General features: G+C 46.4%; 7 protein-coding genes across 7 annotated transcripts; 5 read left to right on the forward strand and 2 right to left on the reverse strand.

Annotated features, from left to right (window-relative positions):
• Positions 1–582: 582 nt before the first annotated feature.
• On the forward strand, positions 583–759 carry HD556DRAFT_1198307 (uncharacterized protein; the record flags this gene model as incomplete). Its single annotated transcript, XM_041296323.1, has 1 exon — positions 583–759. A coding segment is annotated over one exon (177 nt), but the record flags the coding sequence as incomplete, so codon positions are not given.
• A 111-nt stretch (positions 760–870) lies between these two features.
• HD556DRAFT_1227777 (uncharacterized protein) lies at positions 871–1,742 on the forward strand (the record flags this gene model as incomplete). Its single annotated transcript, XM_041297185.1, has 3 exons — positions 871–1,125; positions 1,182–1,360; positions 1,403–1,742. The coding sequence occupies 3 exons, from the start codon at positions 871–873 to the stop codon at positions 1,740–1,742; spliced, it is 774 nt and encodes a 257-aa protein (XP_041165707.1).
• Positions 1,743–1,783: 41 nt separating this feature from the next.
• HD556DRAFT_1304077 (uncharacterized protein) lies at positions 1,784–3,181 on the forward strand (the record flags this gene model as incomplete). The annotated part of the gene is made up of 2 exons (XM_041299647.1): positions 1,784–2,360; positions 2,409–3,181. 2 exons carry the CDS (start codon positions 1,784–1,786, stop codon positions 3,179–3,181), a joined length of 1,350 nt encoding a protein of 449 aa, XP_041165708.1.
• A 4,814-nt stretch (positions 3,182–7,995) lies between these two features.
• HD556DRAFT_1227489 (uncharacterized protein) lies at positions 7,996–8,390 on the forward strand (the record flags this gene model as incomplete). Its single annotated transcript, XM_041297165.1, has 2 exons — positions 7,996–8,098; positions 8,155–8,390. Coding segments are annotated over 2 exons (339 nt in total), but the record flags the coding sequence as incomplete, so codon positions are not given.
• A 1,232-nt stretch (positions 8,391–9,622) lies between these two features.
• Positions 9,623–10,254, forward strand: HD556DRAFT_1304079 (uncharacterized protein; the record flags this gene model as incomplete). The annotated part of the gene is made up of 4 exons (XM_041299648.1): positions 9,623–9,658; positions 9,683–9,845; positions 9,867–10,000; positions 10,048–10,254. The coding sequence occupies 4 exons, from the start codon at positions 9,623–9,625 to the stop codon at positions 10,252–10,254; spliced, it is 540 nt and encodes a 179-aa protein (XP_041165710.1).
• Positions 10,255–11,394: 1,140 nt separating this feature from the next.
• On the reverse strand, positions 11,395–12,618 carry HD556DRAFT_1304080 (uncharacterized protein; the record flags this gene model as incomplete). The annotated part of the gene is made up of 5 exons (XM_041299649.1): positions 11,395–11,456; positions 11,521–11,860; positions 11,913–12,083; positions 12,139–12,347; positions 12,405–12,618. 5 exons carry the CDS (start codon positions 12,616–12,618, stop codon positions 11,395–11,397), a joined length of 996 nt encoding a protein of 331 aa, XP_041165711.1.
• Positions 12,619–18,526: 5,908 nt separating this feature from the next.
• Positions 18,527–19,265, reverse strand: HD556DRAFT_1227743 (uncharacterized protein; the record flags this gene model as incomplete). Its single annotated transcript, XM_041297182.1, has 4 exons — positions 18,527–18,608; positions 18,663–18,811; positions 18,861–19,026; positions 19,072–19,265. Coding segments are annotated over 4 exons (591 nt in total), but the record flags the coding sequence as incomplete, so codon positions are not given.
• Positions 19,266–21,125: the final 1,860 nt, after the last annotated feature.

The raw sequence follows: 21,125 nt of genomic DNA on the forward strand, positions 1-21,125 counted from the left end.
ACCAGAGGTAGAGGCGGAGGTGACAAGTCTATAGGAATCAATCCTAAGATGAGCAGAGGTCGATGAGAGAGAAACTCAAGTCGGACGGAGGAGGGAATGAGCAGAGTCTAAGATGATATTCGAACTAAGGATGTACATAGATTCTACAGGGTTTATATACTACTGAGGACTTATCGGAGAACAGAGACACGCAGTCCGAAGCTTTACAAAGCTGTGGACGGAGAGTATAGAAAAGTCAAATGCTAGTCTATCAGAAAATAGTAAATGAACCCGGAGATTAGAACAGATGAAAATAAAGGCGGAAATGAAATGAGGTACGGAAAATGATATAGTCTAACTGGAGTAGGAATGTACAAAGGGATAAGGCGCGGAAGTTAGACGCGTGTCGGATCCGGACATAGATAGACATCGGCCGGATCCAGACTTCTGGAAATGATGTGTGTGATAGGTCCGGGTCCGGAACGTGGGATATGACACCTCAGGCAATGGCTGCCAAGGCAGGAATCATATCTATATCACCTCCTGGATTAAGAAGCTCCACCAGAAGATAGGAGATGTGTCATGTGTGACCAGGATGGGGTCTACAAATGTCAAGATTGTCTTGGGGAGCCACTCTATTGCACCAGCTGTTGCAGGAATCAACATCATTGCAATTCTTTCCACTGGATCAGTCAATGGAATGGTCAATTCTTCGAGCAAAGTTGTCTTGCTCATGTTGGACTCGTCATACACCTCAGTCATGATGGCAAACAATGTCCAGTACTCAGGGATAGGTGGGATTTGTTTGAAGGAGACGAACCTGAAGACCAGTTTGAGCCTGAAGATCTACCATCTGTATTGGGACCTGAGTTCCAGCCAAAGGAAAACACTATGGTCATAGTTGACAAGTCTGGAGTTCATTGCCTCGAGGTTCGATGCTGTGATTGTCCAAATGCCATGAGTCCAGACATTCAAATATTTCGACATGGATTTTTCCCTGCATCATTCAACAGGCTGAAGACTGTGTTCACCTTCAGAGTGCTCGATGATTTTCTATTGGACAACCTTGAATGCGGCACCTCAGCAATGAACTATTACAGCAAGCTCCGGCGAATGACCTTGAGCATGTTTCCTCACCTTGTTCCGGTAATGCTATATCTCCTTCATCTAAAGAACATTATATTGACAAAGCACTTACCAAGGACCAATACAGAGAGCTCATGAGAGTCACTCGACAGTGGAGGCAGTTGAAGACCATGAAATGGTATGGCTTTGGCCATTGTTCTGACACCCTGAATGCCGAAGATCTCGCACTGTTCTGCCCAGCATGTCCTCAGCCTGGGATTAATGTATCCTTGTCAGGGGATGAATCACTTGATGAGTGAGTCTTGTTCAATACTGAAGTAACCTCAGTGATAATAAGAACTCCAAGCTGGAAATACACGCGATCATTTGTAATGGACGGAAATTTCAAAGCCGAACATCTGCATCCCATCAAGCCATTTGATGAAGTTTGGCTTTCCGATGGGCTGGGGTTCATGGTGGGAAAGGAGAGGTATAAAAATCATCTGGCAGAGGCAGCTGACACTGTGGAAAAATCGAGCTGCAACAATCACTGGGCAGTAAATCAAGCAAATGTGGCTCGGCACAAATTGGAGTCCACAGGTATCGGGGGAGTTGCCTGTGCCCGACATGGTTGCTTTGTCCCTCATGCGATGGTAGATTTTCAGAAAGGTGAAAGGCAAGCTGAACATGAAGTTTGACATTCATGAGTTGATCATGCATCGTTTGCAGACAAATGAACATGGACTACGCCCTTTGTGAGGTTGCCCAGCACAACATGGAAGGCATTACCAGGGCTGTCACCTTCTATGACATCAACTGTCAATACAACAAGCACTTTCAGGTTTGGGTGGATCGAAGCCGATTTCTTGAAATGGTACCGGAATTGACCATCATTCCCAGCATTGGGTTGTGGCATGTGCATGGACATCAGGACAGCTGCTATGTCCAATATGTGTCGAATTTCATTGAAGGCATTGGCCGGATAGATGGAGAGATCATGGAGACCCTATGGGCATGTCTCAACCTAATTTCCCCTGCTGCTCGGGGAATGTCTTCCCCACATCAACAGGAATGTCTTGATTTTCAAATGAACGATTCCAACGTCTGCAAGATGATCTGCATGAAAAGGACCCTTTGCCATAAATACAAGCAGGCGAAAAATGGCATCACCAAAAGTGAAAAGGCTTTCGACAGACTCGATGAAGCAGCACCCGCCAATTTAAAGACCAAATGGTTAGCCAGCGAGAGGATCGCTCAGTCCAGCAGAATCAATGATCCTGCAGCGATGGATGTATACGAGATTAATATCAAGAAGGGTAAGTTGACCATATCTCCATCGAAGTCTGAACTAATGTTGAACTCAGCGCCGAGCAAAAAGGAGATCGAGCTTAGACTGCTGGAGGAGGGTAATGCCTGTAATGCAGCACCTTCTCGGAGATCTGTGGCAACATGGATATCAATGGGGTTGGCTATTGAGGAGGCTCAAATTGCATTGCTCATCGAGGTCTGGAGAATTGGAAGAAGAACTATGGAGACACAGAGATTAGACATCGCCCGGCAACACAATCGTCTCCAAGGCCAGATAGATGGATTTACTCAGTCTGCTCTTACGCATCTCGGAGAAGGATTTGATGCAGATGACGATCCTGACAACTTGAACATAGACATTCTCGATGATCTCGATGATTTCACTGAGACATCTGAAAATACATGGACAAACTCCCCTGAGCTCACTGTGATCCCATTGCCATCAAACCTTGGGGTAGATCAATGCAGATGCTTTATGGCAGAGGATCTCATTCCGCTGGAGATGTCGCTTCGTGAAGGGCAGGCAAATGATGCCCTTCACAACCTACGAATTCACTTGTGCAACAAGGCTATCCTGTTCCGAACAACAGTTAGGCAAGCCAAATCTCAAGCCCTGAAAACTCGAGCTTGGTCCCAGGTGACGTCAGTGCAGCAGGCAGTGTCCCTCCATGCCAGTATATATACCAAGACCTGGAAGCAAATAATGAAATGTGAGCCCAGGCAAGACCAGCTTGAGAAATACAAACCCCTGCTGCGTGATCAGCTAAAAATCATTACTGCCGTCGGAGATCCAAATGCCCGAGGTCAGCGAAACGAGTCCCTCGCTTAGGGATCAGCAGGGGTATGGGTAACCCCTAGGGGTCATGGTAGGGATCTCGTGACCCGTTGTAGAGACTCGCGCCTCTCAATGCTGGACATACGGCCCTATGAACCACATATTCCTTACATATTCCAGCTCTTATCTGAAGGATCAGTCATACGCGCTCCCACGCGCGCGCCCTACGTACGCGCCTCGTTCGCGCACCTTATACGCACTTGCGCGCTTCCACACGCATCCGTGCGCCTACCCTCAGGTCTTCTCACGCCTACCCGTCCGTCCGTCCGTCCTAAGTCCTCACTGATTTACTGGTGCATTATTCTTATCTCTTTCACTGAATTGACATGCACTCGGTCCAATCCCCGCACTTACATACAGAAAGTCTATCTTAGACTTTAGATTATATTTAGAGTTGATATGGTTACTCGGTTCGGTACCCCCTTGTGCCAAATAATTGTCCATAACCTATATGGTACCACATCACAAGTGCAAACTCTAGCCTAAAACTTTTCACGACTGTTCCTTCCTGCTATCTCACGATGTTACCTAAAAGGACAACACGGTGAAGGTACAACAATTCAGAGAGTGAGTCTGAACAATGTTGGGTCTTGCAGAACCTAGCTGCTATTCGACCCTAAAGGGTTTCTGGACCAGGCTCAAGGCTCAGAGGAGAGGAAATATCATGAAAACTTGCTGAGTACTCTGACTCCTACTGGTAACTGGTGAAAAGATAACTTGCTTATGTAAGCTACAAAGGTGCCAACATAAGGTAAGGTAAAAACAGTCTCTACAAGCCCAGCCAGAAATGAATCCCTACAACGGCCCACAGAGAAGGTGCTTGCAATGGCAGCAGAAGGCAGGCAAGCGAAGCGAAAGGCTATTGATAAACCTTCTACCCCCATGGAGACATCAAAACGTACAAAAGTGATAGAACCTATTAACATTGAACAATCTAACAATACTACTACACCATCCATATATTGAGCTACTGTTCAAACTGAGGAAGAAGACGAGGCCGCTCATTCAGATGCCATCATCATCGACTCCGATGGATCTGAAAAGAATGACATTGAAGTTGATGACCCTAGAGAATCCTCTGAAGTGGAACTAGGTAAATACCCACTCACACATCACTAAGAAACTTCATTAAAAATATTGCAGACAGGCTGAAGAAGGATTGGACTTCACCTATATATGCATTCTTCGAACCCACTCCAGAAATTGAATATCAGGACAACCATCGCTGCCATGTGTTCAAATGTACAGCACAGGGCTGCAAACAAAAGGTTCGGCAATACCTCGATAAGAAAGATGCAAAATCTACTGGCAACATGCGAAAGCATGTAAAAAGTTGTTGGGGCGAGGCAGCCTTGCAAACTGCAATGGAGTACAGGGACACTGCTGCTGCACGAGATGGAGTTGTCAAGAATCTGCTTGAGACGGGATCTATCAAAACCTCTTTCGAGCGAAAAGGCAAAGGTAAAGTTACCTACTCACACCAACAGCATACTTGCACAGAGACAAGGTTCGTTTTCCATCTGCTTGATGATATCACTATTGATAGGACCTAGGGTGGAGATCGTGCATTGGGTGTCAGAGAGTTTAAGACCATTTGAAACTGTGAATGATCGAGGGTTTCAAAAGTTGATGAAGACAGGGCGCCCGGAATATCACATGCCTTCACCCTCAACAGTTGCTCGTGATATAAAGCAAGTCTTTGTCAAGACTCACAAACAGATAGCATGGATGCTACAAGTAAGCAAAATGTAGTATGCAAGATCAGTGAACTAAAGCAACTTACTAGAATTACAACGGCGAACTGAATTTCAGAACAGATGCCTGGACATCACCCAATCACAGGGCTTATGTAGCCATCTTCGTGCACCTAGAGCATGAGGGTCAGCCATTCTCGATGATACTAGATATAGTTGAGGTAGCGAAGGTACATAAATACACTCACCCAAAGTTCGAACAAGATGGTGCATGTGCTGACATATTGCAGTCTCACAGTGGTGCAAATCTCGCAGATGCATTTGCAGACATTCTAAAAGACTTTGGCATATCAGACAAGGTACTTTAGTTTAGTTACTCCACAAAACTCTTACCTGACTTGGGCAGATATTGAGTGTCACAGCAGATAATGCGGCATCCAATGATACACTTGTCGCAGAGCTTGCGGATCAAGTGGCGCACTTTGCTGGCAAGACAAACCAAACACGATGCTTTTTGCATATCGTGAACCTTGTGGCAAAGCCTTTGATTCACGAGTTTGACACAAAATCAACCAGTAGCACAGATCCAGAACTAGATAAACTTACCAGGAATATAGAGATTGAGGACACTCAATCTGCAGACGGAGATCCAAACAAGGACCGGTGTAGAGACTCATGCCTCTCATTGTGTGATATGGCAGTTTTCACTAGGGAGTACACAGCACGAACTTGCAGCATCACTCTGTATGCTATCCGCAGCTATTCCCTTACGAGGCGCAGCTTTCCCACGCACGACTTCCCGCGCTTTACAATGTATACATGCGCGCGCTTGAGCGCCCTATAGCGCCAGCCATCCAGACGCATCCATCCACTGTCCACCAAGTTCTCTAGTGCACGTATTTCCATTTGCCCTTATTTGCATATCATACCACCTTTATTCTTATCATGGACCCTTACTTACATATATCTTTACATACCTCACTCGGTAGCGCTTCAGCTCCGCATGACAGCGCTTAGGCACCGTATATAAGCGCCAGCAGTACATAATATTACTCACCTAACTCACTTTCCACTTTACCTCCCACTTACCCACTTACTACCTAGCAGAATATAGTTGCAATCTATTCCTTGGCACCTCGCACTCACATCTCTGGTCTTGCATCATATCACCACTTAAGCAAACTCAATCTTACTCTCTCATTTCCGCTCACGCATGTGCGCGCTTCCCACGCCTTGCACGCACCTTCGCTTCCCGTGCCTTGCACGCGCCTTCGCTTCCTGCGCCTTGCGCGCACCTGCGCTTTCCCGCGCTTCACATTAGCCAACCAGCAGCGCCTACTTCTAGATCCTTGCTGCACTCGCTTCCCCTTTAGGGTTGAACGCACTTGTCGTCTCAAGTATAGCAGACTAGGCAACGCGCGACCTCACAACATTTATAGATACAGTCAGGAGCATCATTTGTTCCTCTCAGTATCGTTGTTTCTACACCGGGAAAGCGAAGACAATGACGAGGGCTGGGTTGACAAATTACAGCTGTTGCAAGAGGATGAGCGTGAGGATCTGATGGACAGTATCCGTCCAGTGAAACTTGTCTTAGTGAAAGTGACAGTGTTAAATAAGCAAGGCTCACCTGCACAAACTAACACAGATCGCAGCTATGGAAACTTGCATTCAAAATCATCCATTCAACGACTCTTGTGCTGCTCGCATGGAAGCAGATCATCGAGGACTTGGATCTCTGTGTGCGAATCATGCCGCGAGATGTATCCACCAGGTGGAATTCAACCTTCGATATGCTTGATTTTGCATTGGAATACTGAGCGGCAATTGAGAAGATAACGGACATGCAGAAATTGGGGCTTGGTGATTATGAGCTGACCAAGGACGGATGGGCTCTAGTTCGACAATTGCGGGATGTGTTGAAGGTAAGAAGTGACACATGTGACATGACAATGCTAACAATGTTACAGATTCTCAAAGACGCAATGCTATACTTTTCTCATTCGACACCAAACTTAGCTATGGTCATCCCTGCGATCGATCACATCGACCAAGTCTTCACCAATGGTATCGTCAAAAAGCAGACGCTAGAACCCGCCATACATGCCGCACTTGGACTTGCAAAACGCACACTTAACCGGTACTACTCGATGACGGACCGATCTGAGGTTTATTGTATCACTATGGGTGGGTCTTTCTTCCTTACTTTTACTATGCCATACTCATTTTTACTTAGTTCTTCACCCTCGTCATAAACTCTCTTACTTTAGGTCTGCAGGCTGGGAGCCACAGTGGATTGAAACAGCTGAAAAACTTGTTTGAGATGAATTTCGGCGCTTGTATGCCTCCCGCTCAGTCACGGTCGATGTGAGTGCCTTGGGGAGTCAAGATATTGATGAGGTGCATAAATTACATTGTCTTATATGTTCTTGCTACTGATACTAGCTTTAAACACTCAGGACGATGATTCTGGCAACATATTCGACCACCTACCCGCTCTCGCAGGACCCAACCCTCGTGATGGATCCTCATTCAACAAACTCGATGCGTATCTTAGGGTTGATGTTGAGAGGGTTACAGATGCCATTGCGTGGTGGCATGGGCACTGCAAGACATATCCGCGGCTATCACGAATGGCACTAGACTATCTCACCATCCCAGGTAAGTTTTTTTTTCGAGTCCATGCATATTTTTAATAGTGTATACTACAGCAACGTCTGTTGATGTGAAACACATCTTCAGCCGCGGACACTTATTACTTTCTCATGTCCGAAACAGGCTTACTGCACAGACGACGCACGCACTGCTGTGTGTTGGCCTGTGGAGCCAATTAGGTTTAGTCAAGGACAAGGACATCCAGTCGGTTGCGAGCCTTCCCGACGTTGACAGCGAGGACAACGAACTTGATGATGGATGGGACTGCATTAAATTAGACTAGGTAGTACTTATCACCACTATTGTATCGTCCATAGTAAGCTGCGCACATGAATTGCATCGCGGGTATACCTCTACCTGCAACACCCTTGACCCTTGGCGGACCCGCACAGACACCCATACCCCTGGCTACCCATGGGTGCGTGTACGGGTACTTGAGGGGTAAGGGTGCGGGTTGTCCTCTGGACACCCGCTGGTTTACCCCTGCGGATCCCTACCCTCTCTTGGTTCTGGTCTGTCGAAGTAGAGTTGGGGGGTCCTGATCAATCGTGGAATGAGGAATGTGAGTTCAAGCATGCTTGACACACTCGACGTTGACCTGACCTGACCCATCTGAAGTTTACCAAGTTCATTGGCTTCAGGAAAAGGCACTACAGGACCGATGGAAGGAAGAAATGATATTGGTCCAATTGGAGATGGATTGGACATGCAACTTTTTTATGTGGAAAGCAACCCAGTGGGGTGACCAAATGCAGGAATCATTAGTGAAACGCCTTCTGGGTCATGCATCTTACTCCAGAAGGCAATTCAGAATGTATTCATTACTGGCACAGGATGCCCAGGCAGCATTTTAAGACCTGCAGACCATGTTGATAAATGCTTTAGATGAATGAATTGTTTTTTGCCGATGATATGAAACACTTATTTTGACCCACAAATGTAGTCTCGGGAATTGGCCAGGTCAGCCCATGTCAGAGTTTAAAAATTTTATTCATCCATCAGTGACTGATATCTTCACATCTGAACCAATTCTCATTGTGCTTGCCAGTATCATACTCCTGCATAAGCCATGCCTGAATTACATCCTGCTCCTGCATCCACTTCTGACACTCAGAATTCCCTGAATGAATACTGACCCCTCACTCTCACTCTGGCAGACATTTCAGCTACAATGTCAATGTCTGCATCGCGCATCCGAGCATGTGTCTCCCAATATAAGTCGGAGGCTTCAAACAACAATGTTCCTCCTTTGGCTTGGTGTAGAGACTGATATCTCTGTGGGCTTGCAAGGACCTAAAATCCCAATGTTCCAATCACTCCCTAATATAGCGCGACCCATATCTCACTCAATGCACTTGAGCGCTACGACGGCTGCTTGCGCGCACGGGCACTTCGGTCGCGCACTGGCGCGTGCATCCCCAGTTCCGTCCATCCATTCCATGTCCGTTCGGTTCATCGGTGCATATTCCCACTATATTCCCATTTATTCTGACATATCTCCGGCGCTTATGGACATATTCTGTATGTTTTGTCATGGACCCTTACATTACATATTATCTCATATCCGCTTCACTTCTCGGTTCACTTTAGTGCCTGACAGCGCTTAACACTACTTAGTATATATACTCGTGCCTATACTGTATAAAAAACATCTTTCTGCACGCACATCATTGGACTCTAAGTCTAAGTTCTTCGTCATATCTACTGACCAACAATAAGTATCTAAGTACAATACGAGCGCCCGCCGCCGTACATTACTAGAAACTCTGTCAAGTCATTTTCCGACTCATTAAGAGTCGCTCCGCTCCACCACCCGCACGTGCGTTACCATTCATAATCACGCATCGTCGCTCGTTGTCACTTGCCGTCGCCTATTAGTGCTTCGTGTCGCTTTCGCTCGCTCGCGCGCCTTACCAGGCTTGACCAAGCGCCCGGTCCAGTGTTTCCCTCCACATTTAAAACTTAGAGGAACTTTCTCAGTAGCAATCCCCTTGGGTCGACACACATCTCGCTCATCGAGGACTACTTGAGTATATCTCATACCACCCATATAACCACACTACCAATTCCTCTTCTACATCAGATCATGCACTTCAAAGCTGGGTTGCAATGGGAGATCACTGTAAGACACTGATGACTCTGGCAGTCAATGCTGACATTCCCGACAGACATTTGTGACACCGATCCTGCAGTACTCAGCTGCAAGGAACATCATTTTGGTGATTCCCAAACCAGTCGCTCACATTCTTCAGTTGGTTCCCGGGCACACCTGGAACATGGTTCCGGACCACATCTTTTCATCCCACTATGTGAGTTTCATGATCTCGCAGATCCAGGAGATCCATCCTGGATTGTATCCGACTATGATACTCCATGGTGGATGAGACAAACTGCAATCCTGAATGAACCATGGCAATGGGATCGGGTAATGACTTGCTGTATCTTTCACTACCAGCATTGGCTAGTAAGAAATTTATTCAATTTCCTTGATTCATGACTTATCTGTTCTAGGGTGGTGTTGAGGATGATGGTCTCACTCTTCCAGAGCAGGTGGATCAAACCTCGGTTCCAGCACTTATGGGACTGAGGTGGATTAGAGAACACCTCCTGACATTGCTTGAGGAGCAACAGGCAGGCATCCATGATAAGATGGCAGAGATGCAGATGTACACCACCATCCTAGACAGATTGAAGATAGGCAGAGGAGAGCAGCCCTAGTCACTGAGTTCAGAATTTTGAAGTCCATGTTCCATATATGATGTAATGAGTACTGAAAATCACATACCAACTTCCAAATATCTAACATAATATTATATCCTGAGTGCCGAATATCAAGTTCCAGATGTTAAATATCTAGAATTCAATATTAAGTCCCAAGTATTGAGTTCCAAATATCGAGTTCCGAGCCACTGACATCGAGTTCCTGACATCATGTCCCTGATATCAAATTCCGAGTTCCGAATATCTAGTTCCAAGTGCCAAACATCGAGTCCCAATTACCAAATTCCTAATATTGAGTTCCGGATATTGAATTCCGAGGTCTGGATATTGAATTCCGAGGTCCGAATATCAAGTTCTGAGTTCTAAATATCAAGTCCCGATTACTGAGTCCCGATTACCAAGTTCCGGATATCGAGTTCAGGATATCGAGTTCAGGATATTGAGGTCTGGATATTGAGTCGAATATTGAGTTCCGAATATGGATTGCTGAGTTCCGAATGTTGAGTCCCAATTATCGAGTTCTGGATATCGAATTCCAAGGTCTGGATATCGAGTTCCAAGTTCCAAATGTAGAGACCCAAATACCTAATATCAAGTCTCTTCTGAATATCAAGTTCCAAGTACCAAATATCAAGTCCCGATTACCGAATTCCAAATATCGAGTTCTGAATATGGATTGCTGAGTTCCGAATGTTGAGTCCTGATTATCGAGTTCCAGATATCGAATTCCAAGGTCCGGATATTGAGTTCCGAGTTCTGAGTGTTGGGTCCCATATCCCTAATATCAAGTCTCTTCCGAATATCGAGTTCCAAGTGCCGAATATCGAGTCCCGATTACCGAGTTCTGGATATCGAGTTCAGGATATTGACCTCCGAGTTCCGGATATTAAGGTCTAGATATCAAGTTCCGAGTTCCAAGTATTGGGTCCCATATCCCTAATATCAAGTTTGGGAAATGTTGGTCCTCAATGCTTCATTGTTGGCAATCAATTATTGGTACTTAATATTCCAGAGTAGGTACTAACACTGGTAACTACACTTTCTACTTGTTTGATCTTTCATAGGGTGGTCAGGGTGGGCAATCCACCCCAGCCAATCCACATGAGGGAACCCCAGCATAAATATGAACAGAATCCCTCATATACCATGCCCACGCAACCCGATCCCCTTCCACTTCATGAACCCCATGTCTAACAATCCTTCCGGAAAATGCAATCATACAGCCAGGATTGTACCTGAACTCCAGCTGAAGGCTTGGCATACTAATGTGAGCATTGGAATAATTCCCCATGGTGGTGAGAATATCAAAGCATTCCAGAATGGATAAATGGTCTCGATGATTCGGGGTTTGCCGATTGGAAATGATGGAGAGGGAGTTAAACACCGATGCCCAGTACTGGAGGGTCTCAGACATCTGTGGCAGTTCCTTGCTTTCTGCCTTTTCTCTGAGGGTTGCAAAGGTTCGTAACCCTGCCCAGTACTGCTCTGGATGCATCACCCTGAGTGCTGCTGATGTGATGGCTGCTGGCCTTGCAATAGCCTTAAGGATTTTCTCACTGAATGGTCCCTTCAATGATGCAGATACCTCTGGATCTGACAAATTCTATGGGATTGGTGAATTTAACTACCGAAATCGCCATCTCATCAGATCCTACCTTGTGCCCCTGTTGAAACCACGCCAGAGATAAATTCATGCACCCGGGAGTTAAGCCAACATCTTCAGAGCTGTGTTTGAACCACTCCGAATTAGTTCGCCAATTGCCATCGACCTTTACACTTTTTTCCAGACTCAGAGTGAGCAGATTGGTGGCTGCCCAAATTTCCCTCTGTGTGTACCATTTGATATTCAATATCCATTGAGTAACCATGTATATTACACACCTGGGTTGCAGCTGTCAGGGTGTCTGGGAGGTACCATGCAATGATGGTACCGGACACATCGAGAATTGTGGCAGGTATGTCGACCAACTTTGTCCCCTCATGGCCAGGAGGACATCTCTCAAGCAACTTCTCCTCTTTCTCTTCATTATTCCTGGTGTTCATCGGGGAGATCAATTTGCTATATCTTGCTATATCGATCTGCATCTGAACTGTGATGAAGGAATTTGAATGATCAAATGACTTTCGGAATCTGCAGGAAGACACACTGGGATTTTTATATGCCTTTATGAGGCGATCTACCAATTGATCACAAGCCATCACCAGATCAGTGTCTAGGTTAGGAGAAGGTATCACCAGGTCTCCTCCTATCTTCTCTGCATTGAATTTCTGTTCGGTATATTCACATGCCTCATGAGTGACAGTCAGGGCCCAAGTGCGCCAGAGGCTTATTTCAATAGGAGAAGTGGAAGAACCATTCATGATGAAGTTGATCTTGGGAAATCAGAAGCTGAATGCTGAACACGCAGAAGTTGGTGTTAAAGGGGGTGGAGATAGTGAGGATCAGATAAAGGAGCCTTGAATGATGTTGGCTTTCAAAGATGTATTATCATCCATTGCTCAATAAAATATCAGATGATTTGGAGTGTGCTGGATATCAGATATTCATTTGTCAACACCCGGGTCTTGAAACTTGGTATGCTTCACTCGAATTTCAGTAGTCAGAACTTCGCATCTCTCAGGGCAACACAAGTTTTGCACACCGGTTTTCACATTCTGCAAGACAACTTAAGCACCATTAAAGTCCATGTCAAGAGAGCACCTGCTGCTGGCACTCAGTAAGCTTCACTCAAATTCCAGTAGTCGGTAGCCGGTACTACATGTTTGCATCTGTACTGGGTGCTCGATTTTCTGGCACTTATGACCTTTATCATTAGATGACTTTGAATGATTACCTCCTGTGATTTGGATGATATACAACTACCTCAGCTCCGTCATGTCTACAATTATCATTCACCTGGGCCCACCTGTCTAATATAATATATTATGATATACCACACTCAGCCCACCCATCTAATATAATATATTATATAACACCCTCGGCCCACCCGTGTATGTGATAACAAGTACCCTCGGCATACCCATCTATCTGATACCCACCTACCTTGGTACACCCATCTACATAATATCCAACTACCTCGGCCCATCCGTCTATATAATATCCATGTCCATCGGCCCACTCATCTACTCTACATATTCCCCACATGGGCCCACCCGCCTCCATCGGGAATAATATCCCTCCTGGCCCATCTGTCATAGTCGAGAATATTTTACCATCAGCCCATATCATATGGGATATTATGTACGTCCGTTCACTCATATAATACGGAGATTTGTCACTGTAGTATGTGCGGAGCTAACCAGAACCGGTTTGAAAACATCGGACCCGACGCTTTTTGCATCGGACATTGTAATTATACCTTCGGACATTGTTTCCCGCACTCGGACTATTGACCCCACATCACTCACTGACCCCCAAAACTATTCCCAGACCGCAGACCCCTGGGTCGAACGCACTTGTCTCACCAAGTATAGCAGACTAGGCAGTGCAAGACCACAACATAAAGATATCAGTTTGGAGCCATCTTAGTATAGCCCCACTCTGTGTTGTATTCTTACACCGGTCATATACTTGGTAGTTTCGTTCTGCAGGGTTAAAGGATTGGGAGAGGTATCCACAAGGATGGTATGCATCGTTCTCGTCGGTCTGGAGGACTGCTCCTGTGGCTACAAGAGAAGTGTCAGTTGTGAGGGTGAATTGTCAGGAGGGGTCAGGGTTGTGGAGGACGGGTTCAGAGAGGATGCATTTTTTCAGTTTCTCAAATGATTCTGTGCAGGGAGGTGTCCAGTCAAATTTAGCATCTTTCTTGGTTAAGTCAATCAGAAGTTGGGTGAGGTCAGAATAATGGGAAATGAAATGTTGATAGAAATTGCAGAATCTGAGGAACGATCGGACTTCTTTGACAGAGGTGGGGGTTTGCCTGTCTTTGATTCTGGAAAGTTTGGCAGGGTCCATGGCTACTTGGCCGGGGCGAATGATCATGCCAAGGTAGTTGACTTCTTGGACATTGAAGAGGCATTTTTCCGGTTTCAGGAAAAGAGTTTCTTTGCGGATGATTTTGAGCACTCTATGGGTTCTTTCCCGGTGCTCTTCTAGAGATTTTGAGAAAATGAGAATATTGTCCATGTAAACGATCATCCATCCTTCGTTGATTTCTTTCTGGAAAGTCTGGTTCATGTATGCTTGGAATGTGGCTGGTGAGTTGCACAGCCCGAAGAACATGACTTTTGGTTCAAAGAGCCCAAACAAGGTGGTAAATGCTGCTTTCCCACGATCGTTGGGGTGGATTAGGATGTTGTTGTAACTGGAGCAAACATCCATCTTGGTGAAATACTTTGCATCGCATAATTTTGCAATCAGGGGCAGAATCAGGGGAAGGTGGTAGGTGTGCTTTATCATCCACTCGTTGATGTAGTGATAATCTTGGCAGGGTCTAAGGGAACCATCTTTCTTTCCTACAAAGAAGAAGCCACTTGCTTGTGGTGACTTCAAAGGCTGGATAAAGTCCTTGGTGATATGCTCATCAAGGAAGGCTTTCACAGTGTCGGTTTCTTTCAGGGATAAGGGGTAGGTTTTCACAGATTTTGGGATGAAGCCAGGTTTGGTCTCAATTCTATGGTCAACACCTTGTCGAGAAGGGGGAAGTTTATTTAGGCTGTCTTTGGTGAAAATTTCAGCGAAGTCATGGAGGTAGGAGGGAACAAGCTCTTTGAAGGTCTTCTTCTTCTTTTCTTGAGCGTCTTTCAGAGTGAATTCTTGGGCTTTGTTGCTGGTCTTCAGATATTCATCTTCTTCGGCTTTTCTCAGGATCCATTGATTCCTGAGCAGTCTGCGGGATGCCATTTGGCGGATCTCGGTAGCAGATGTGCCATCACAAGTGAGGGGGGTGTCAAAGGTGAGGTTTTCAAATAGGGTTACCTCTGAACCATCTTGGGTGTATTGGATCAGTACTTCATTGTCATTGAGAAGGTACATTGTGGTGTAGGTTTACAACTCAGTGTGGTGCTATAAGCTCCAAACCGATATCTTTATGTTGTAGGTCATCCAACACCCAGTCTGCTATACTTGCGAGACAAGTGCGTTTGACCCTAAAGGGGAAGCTAGTGCAGCAAAGGTCTAGAAATGAGTGCAGAAGGTGCTGCTTAGCGGCCGATGCGAAGCGCGGGAAAGCGGCAGGTGCGTGCGTGGGAACGAAGCGGCAGCTGAAAGCCGAAGGCACGGGAAAAACGCGGCTGCAAAGTGGCCGATGCGCAAGTGGTTTGGATGATGATAGAGATGATAGACAATAGAAATAGATGTAAAGTGGACGATAACAGACGCGGCGCGAGCGGTAAACGGATATGGATTGCCAATAGCTACTAACTATAGGCTAATGGGAGTTGCTACTGGAACGTCCGGAAAACAAGCTACTGAATGATATGTACTGCTAGTGTTTAAGTATTGTGCTAAGCACTGTCATGCGGAACTGAGCCGACGCGCTACCGAATAGGGTATGTAAAGCTATATGTAAATGAGGGTCTATGACGAAATAAAGGTGGTGTGATGCGGAAATGGTCTGATATGTAAATATAATCATGGAATAACGTACCATTGGGTTGGTTTTGGACTATGGATGGATGCAGAACGTTGGCCGATAAAGCGCGAGAAAAGCGCGGCTGTGCACACGCGCGGGAACACTGCGGCCATCGTGGGAAAGTAGCGGCCGCTAAGCGCGGCTCGCAGGAAAGCTGCACTTCATATAGTAAAGCAATAGGATGCTGAGGGACACTGCAAAATAGCCTCTACGAGGCTGTAAGGACTTCCAGTCCTACAGCGGGTTCATCAACTTTCTTGGCATAGAAGAGGTCTTTTTCGAATGGTTCTGTGGGGATGTCATCCCATATATCCCAATTGGTGTCATACTGAGGGGGATAGCTCTGATCAGGGACTGTGGGGGGGAGTTCTTCGAGGGCATCGTGAAAAACTTCTTCTTCCCTAAGTTTGATTCGTTCTATGGTTCTTTTGCCATTCACAGGCAGAGGGTTGTGAGAGGGGTGGTCTCCTTCCTTCTCGAGTTCTTCAGACATAGAGGACTTTATGTAAGTCATGTGTACTCCTTGCTTTCTATGGGAGATGTTTTTGAGTTGGATGGATCGAAGGGTATCATTGGTCCAATCGATGTCGGGGTTCATGGCGTTCAGCCAAGGTTTTCCAAGGAGGATCATATCTTTGTCGCTCATGTTGAGGACGTTAAACTTTCTGATCATAACTCGGTTATCAATCTTGATTGCGAGATGGCAGAAGTGCGTGACAATGTGCTTGGAGAGTTCTCCATCTGCGGTGCAAATCTTGATTGGTTTCGAAAGTTCATGGGTTTGGATTTTGTGTTTTCTGACAAACATCCAGTGAATGAATGTGGCTACTGCGCCAGTGTCAATGACGGTGGTGGTTTCCAGCGATTTTCTTCGATGTTCAGAGGATAAGATGGTGATTGGCACCCTAAATTCTCTGGTCTTTCCTACATTCTTGATGGTACGTACATCGAGATAAGGGAGTTCTAACGCTGTGGTAGGCTCCCATTCTAAAAATCCATTCTCTTCGTTTCTAGATCTTCATCATCAGGGTTTGTACGCTGTAGCACTCAGGCTCGCGCTGAGCACGTATTCAGCTAATTCCCAACACATGTCAAACACTCGAATCACTTCCCAATGTTATTCGACACTTATCCGCTCAATCCGATGTTTATCCGCTAACCCGACGCTAATCCGATGGACCCGACATTTCCCCCACAGGTTTGTGTCATTGTGATGCATTATTTGCTGTAACTGTAGCGCACCTGTGATGCATTTTTGCTACAATTGTAGTGCTCTCCCCTCCCCTACAGTACTATGTCCTGATGCATCCATAATGCATCCCCTCATGTACAGTACCAGTATGCCCTGTGTAATGCATTCCTGTCACTAATGATGCATCCCCTCCTCTGTGGCAGTACCAGCATGTGATGCCGCCTGTGTGATACATTCCTCTTGCTCTCTCGCTGATGCATTCCTGTCGCTGATGCATCCCCTCCTCTGCAGTACCAGTGTGTGATGCCGCCTGTGTGATGCTTCCCCGCTACTGATGCATTCCTCTCAAAGACTCGCTTCAAATACATTCCTGTCGCTGATGCATCCTGCCCCTCATGCATTTCCCATCGCTGATGCATCCCGCCCTCACGGTGTGTTGCAGATCATACAATGTATATAATCGCTACTACGCTCAATCTACGTACATGATATCCTCAGACTGAGCCAGGACATTCGCCCAGCGTGCTTCAAATGAAGCCGCTAGTTCTCGGCGTAGGTGAGCCTGACGCTTTGCATATGCCACACACCCATCCTGATGCTCCACGCTGGTTGATATAACACCATCCTTCCTTTCATCCCACCGCACTGCCTCCCACATTAGAAATGCCACTATACACCACATTTCTTCTTGTAGCAGTTCTACTTCTTCCCCCCAACGCATTGCACAGGCCCTTGCCTTGCACCACTCAATCCGCATGTCTGCAGGACAGTCAGTAAGAATACTATTTTATTGTATCGTACATACCTTCTAAAGCCCCACTGTCGTCTTTTTCACTTCCTCCAGCGCCACGCATGTTCCATATCCACGACAATTTTTGTCTGCCCTCCGATTCACCCCACAGTATGTCAGACATCGAGCGGATATCCTGGCTATTTAAAGGACGCAGCGATGACTGCCAGCCGGACTCGTTTAAGAGTCCCCCCAGAGTCACCAGAGCCTTGTGTGCACCTTCGTACCTGCCAGTGGCAGCCTCAATCCTTGCATCAATTGTTTTGAGCGTGCTGCGCGCCCGAGTATTCACCCCTTGTCCTCGAAGATTGCGGTCTTTATATTTGAGAACGGCCGTCTGCGCGTGAAGGCTGGAACGTACAGAGCGGAGGGTGTCGTGACATTGTGCGTATCTTAATCTCCACTCGATCCGTTGCAGTCGTTCATCACACAGTGCCAACCTGCTGATCTGCAATGGCAGCCACAACTTGAAGGTTTCGGGAGTAGGGACAAAGGTGGTGTCTGCGGAGGTTGCTTTGTCGGCAAGTCGTATGGCAGCGATGTTAGGCATGTAGAGTTCCTGTATCTTTACCCAGCCATCAATCCTGCGCTGTAATGTGTTGCTCCACTCAAGTAACTTCCCCTGCTGAGTATCTGTAACATGTAAGCCTTGCCCAGCCTTATCCGCTCTCAAGTGTCGCCTGTGAGAGATTTAGTGACGCTGCAAGCAAGTAACTAAGAAAATGCACTGTTGCTCCTAGTTTGCAAGGAGGTGTGGCGGAGCGTTGAAAAAAAAAGGTAGTCCATATTGATGTATCTATCGACAGTTGTGGTTCAGTGCATATAAATTTCACAGAACGAGTAAACTCACTTCTCTCCCTTTTGCAGGTCTCCAACAGCATTCGGACACTTCATATTGTGACGCGCACAATCAATAGTACCAAGCCCTGTAGCAGCTAGCCCACAGTTAGTCTTTGTATCGGCCATATTCACAGCATTGTGACTAGAGCATGTAGATTTCTGAACGGATTCCATGAGAACCGAACTAACAATCACAATGTAGCCTCACCTCTTGTGGGACATCAACCTTCTCTGCGAGAAACCCCTTGTATGCACTCTCCTCTACAAAATATGCCCATCCACGACTCAAACTTGGGTCTGTGGTATTGTTGGAGACAATTTTGCGCTTCAGACGGAAGTTCGCATCAATAGCCACGAATAATGCATAGATCCAGCTAAAAAGTATCAGACATTGACCGACGATCATGTTTTCAGCTCACCGTTTTGCACGAGGAGCCTTCTGCCAGTCGTCAGGTAAATTTTTACCTGGATGGGGACAGGCAGGGCACAAGACCGCGTAATCACCTTCTTCTGTGGCATTGACTCCTTTGGGGTCATGCCCTCTTCCGGATCGCTTGAGCATCATCAAGTGCCGCCATTCGCGGATCATTCTCATGAATGATTCGTATTGGTCCTACAAATCAAATAAGCCATATTGTAATGTCGAGTCAGCACAAAAATTTGAGTTACTGACCTTGACAGGGGTCAGCCCGGTGTTGTCAGTTCTACGCACAAGAGCACTATAAAACTTGTATGCCAAGACCTTCGACTTGAAAGACAGTAAATGAAACTCATCCAGGAGGCGAAAAGTTGCAGCCATTTTTGGGTTGGCCGTTGTTGGTTGTTGAAGGAAACAAGCGCATGCGAAGAAGTTGTTGTACGTGCGATCCTGCCTCCACACAGTCGCAGAAACTCAATAAGACCTCGTGGATGCTGTATGAATCCATGACGACAAAGTCGTCGTTAAAAGCACGACGAGGATTTGGGCACTTCTGGCCGAACGGATGGCCCAATTGTATTTGGAGGCCCAGGCTCTTCAGAGTCACGCGTTCGAAATAGTTATCATTCCATTTCTATGGAGGTTGATCAGATGTTGCCTTGTATGATGAAGAAACACTACACTAACCTGCAACCTATGCAATGGATGACGCTGGTGAGCTGCCGTGATACAAGACAAACACCGAAGATTGATCCCAAAACAGTCTTGACATCGGTATTTGGGGGAGGAATCGCCACAGTCGGAACAAGAAGCTTTCTGGAGGTCACCTCGGCCTTCCAGGCGCAATGTTTCCTCAAGGAACACAGAATGGTGTTCTAACCACATAAGAAGTGGATGATCCTAAATTAAGTGAGTGATTTTACAAGGTCATCTGATTATTACACCTACCCTGGCAGTACATCACCTTTTTTGAGGTTGGCTATCATCCAATGAAGGCGCGATATCGACGTCTGATGGTCCATCAGCCAAAAAATCGTCGCAAGGAGGTATGAAACCGGGCGAAGGTTCCCGTGCAAGAGGCTGAGACGGTTGGACATTCTGGGGAGGTTCTACGTATGTCCGTGTGTAGGTGATAGAACCATTATTGTGGACGCGATACTGGGTGTGTTGTCGTTGCTGGACTGACTTATTGGCAGCATGTTTGGAGATCTGTGAATATGAATTAAGGGTCGGTTTCTTCTTCCATTTGTTTGTTGTCGCCCGCACAGTCCGGTGGTGTTCCTCTGTACATTGTAAGACCTGAACCGGGGGGGAAGACAATGGCCCTGAAGCTCCTGCACTGCCGGAAGCGCTCATCATCAAACAGACCAGGATGTGTCCACTGAGTAACCCGATCTCAGAGTCAAAACTACAAATGATTGTTATTATTTAGTATACGATGCACGTTAGGCCGCTCTTCACTTACCTGTGTTCCTGAACATTATTGGTATAGCTCGATCCATTTGTGGCCAGCTGGTGATCTCTTGGTAATCTATGTTAAGGCCAATTCTTCTATTAGCAACTCATTCTGATACTGAACGAAATTGGTAACGCACAGGCCCATTCGTTGAAGATGTGTGGATATGGCACACATGGGAGGCGCCCTAGGTATGACTGTGAGTGGCACTATTCCTTGGACGCTGCGATACTCTCGTCTGCTGGAACCATCACCAGTGCCACCTCTTTCGACGACCTTCAAGCCAGTCTTCTGTTAAAACCATGCACAAAGGGTAGGACTGATTCCAAGGGGCTTGGCTTCAGCTCGTGCGCTGCGCCCCTTACCCGAGTATGTGCCCTTAACTTCAGAATGAAGTCCGGAGAAAGTCCAGTGAAGTCCGAAGGACTTCCGGAGGAGCGTGGGAAACTTCGGAAGGACTTTTCGGACGAGTGCGAGAAACTTCCGGATGAGTGCGGGAAACTTCCGGAGGAACTTCCGGAAATTACGATGGAGTTTCGTCCTGACGGGGATATGTGTAATGGCTACTCAGGACAAGTCCTGAGTAGAAGCAAACAGAG

Source organism: Suillus plorans (assembly GCF_016647745.1).
Source record: "Suillus plorans strain S12 chromosome Unknown HD556scaffold_5, whole genome shotgun sequence".
In the NCBI taxonomy this organism is placed as follows: Eukaryota; Fungi; Basidiomycota; class Agaricomycetes; order Boletales; family Suillaceae; genus Suillus; species Suillus plorans.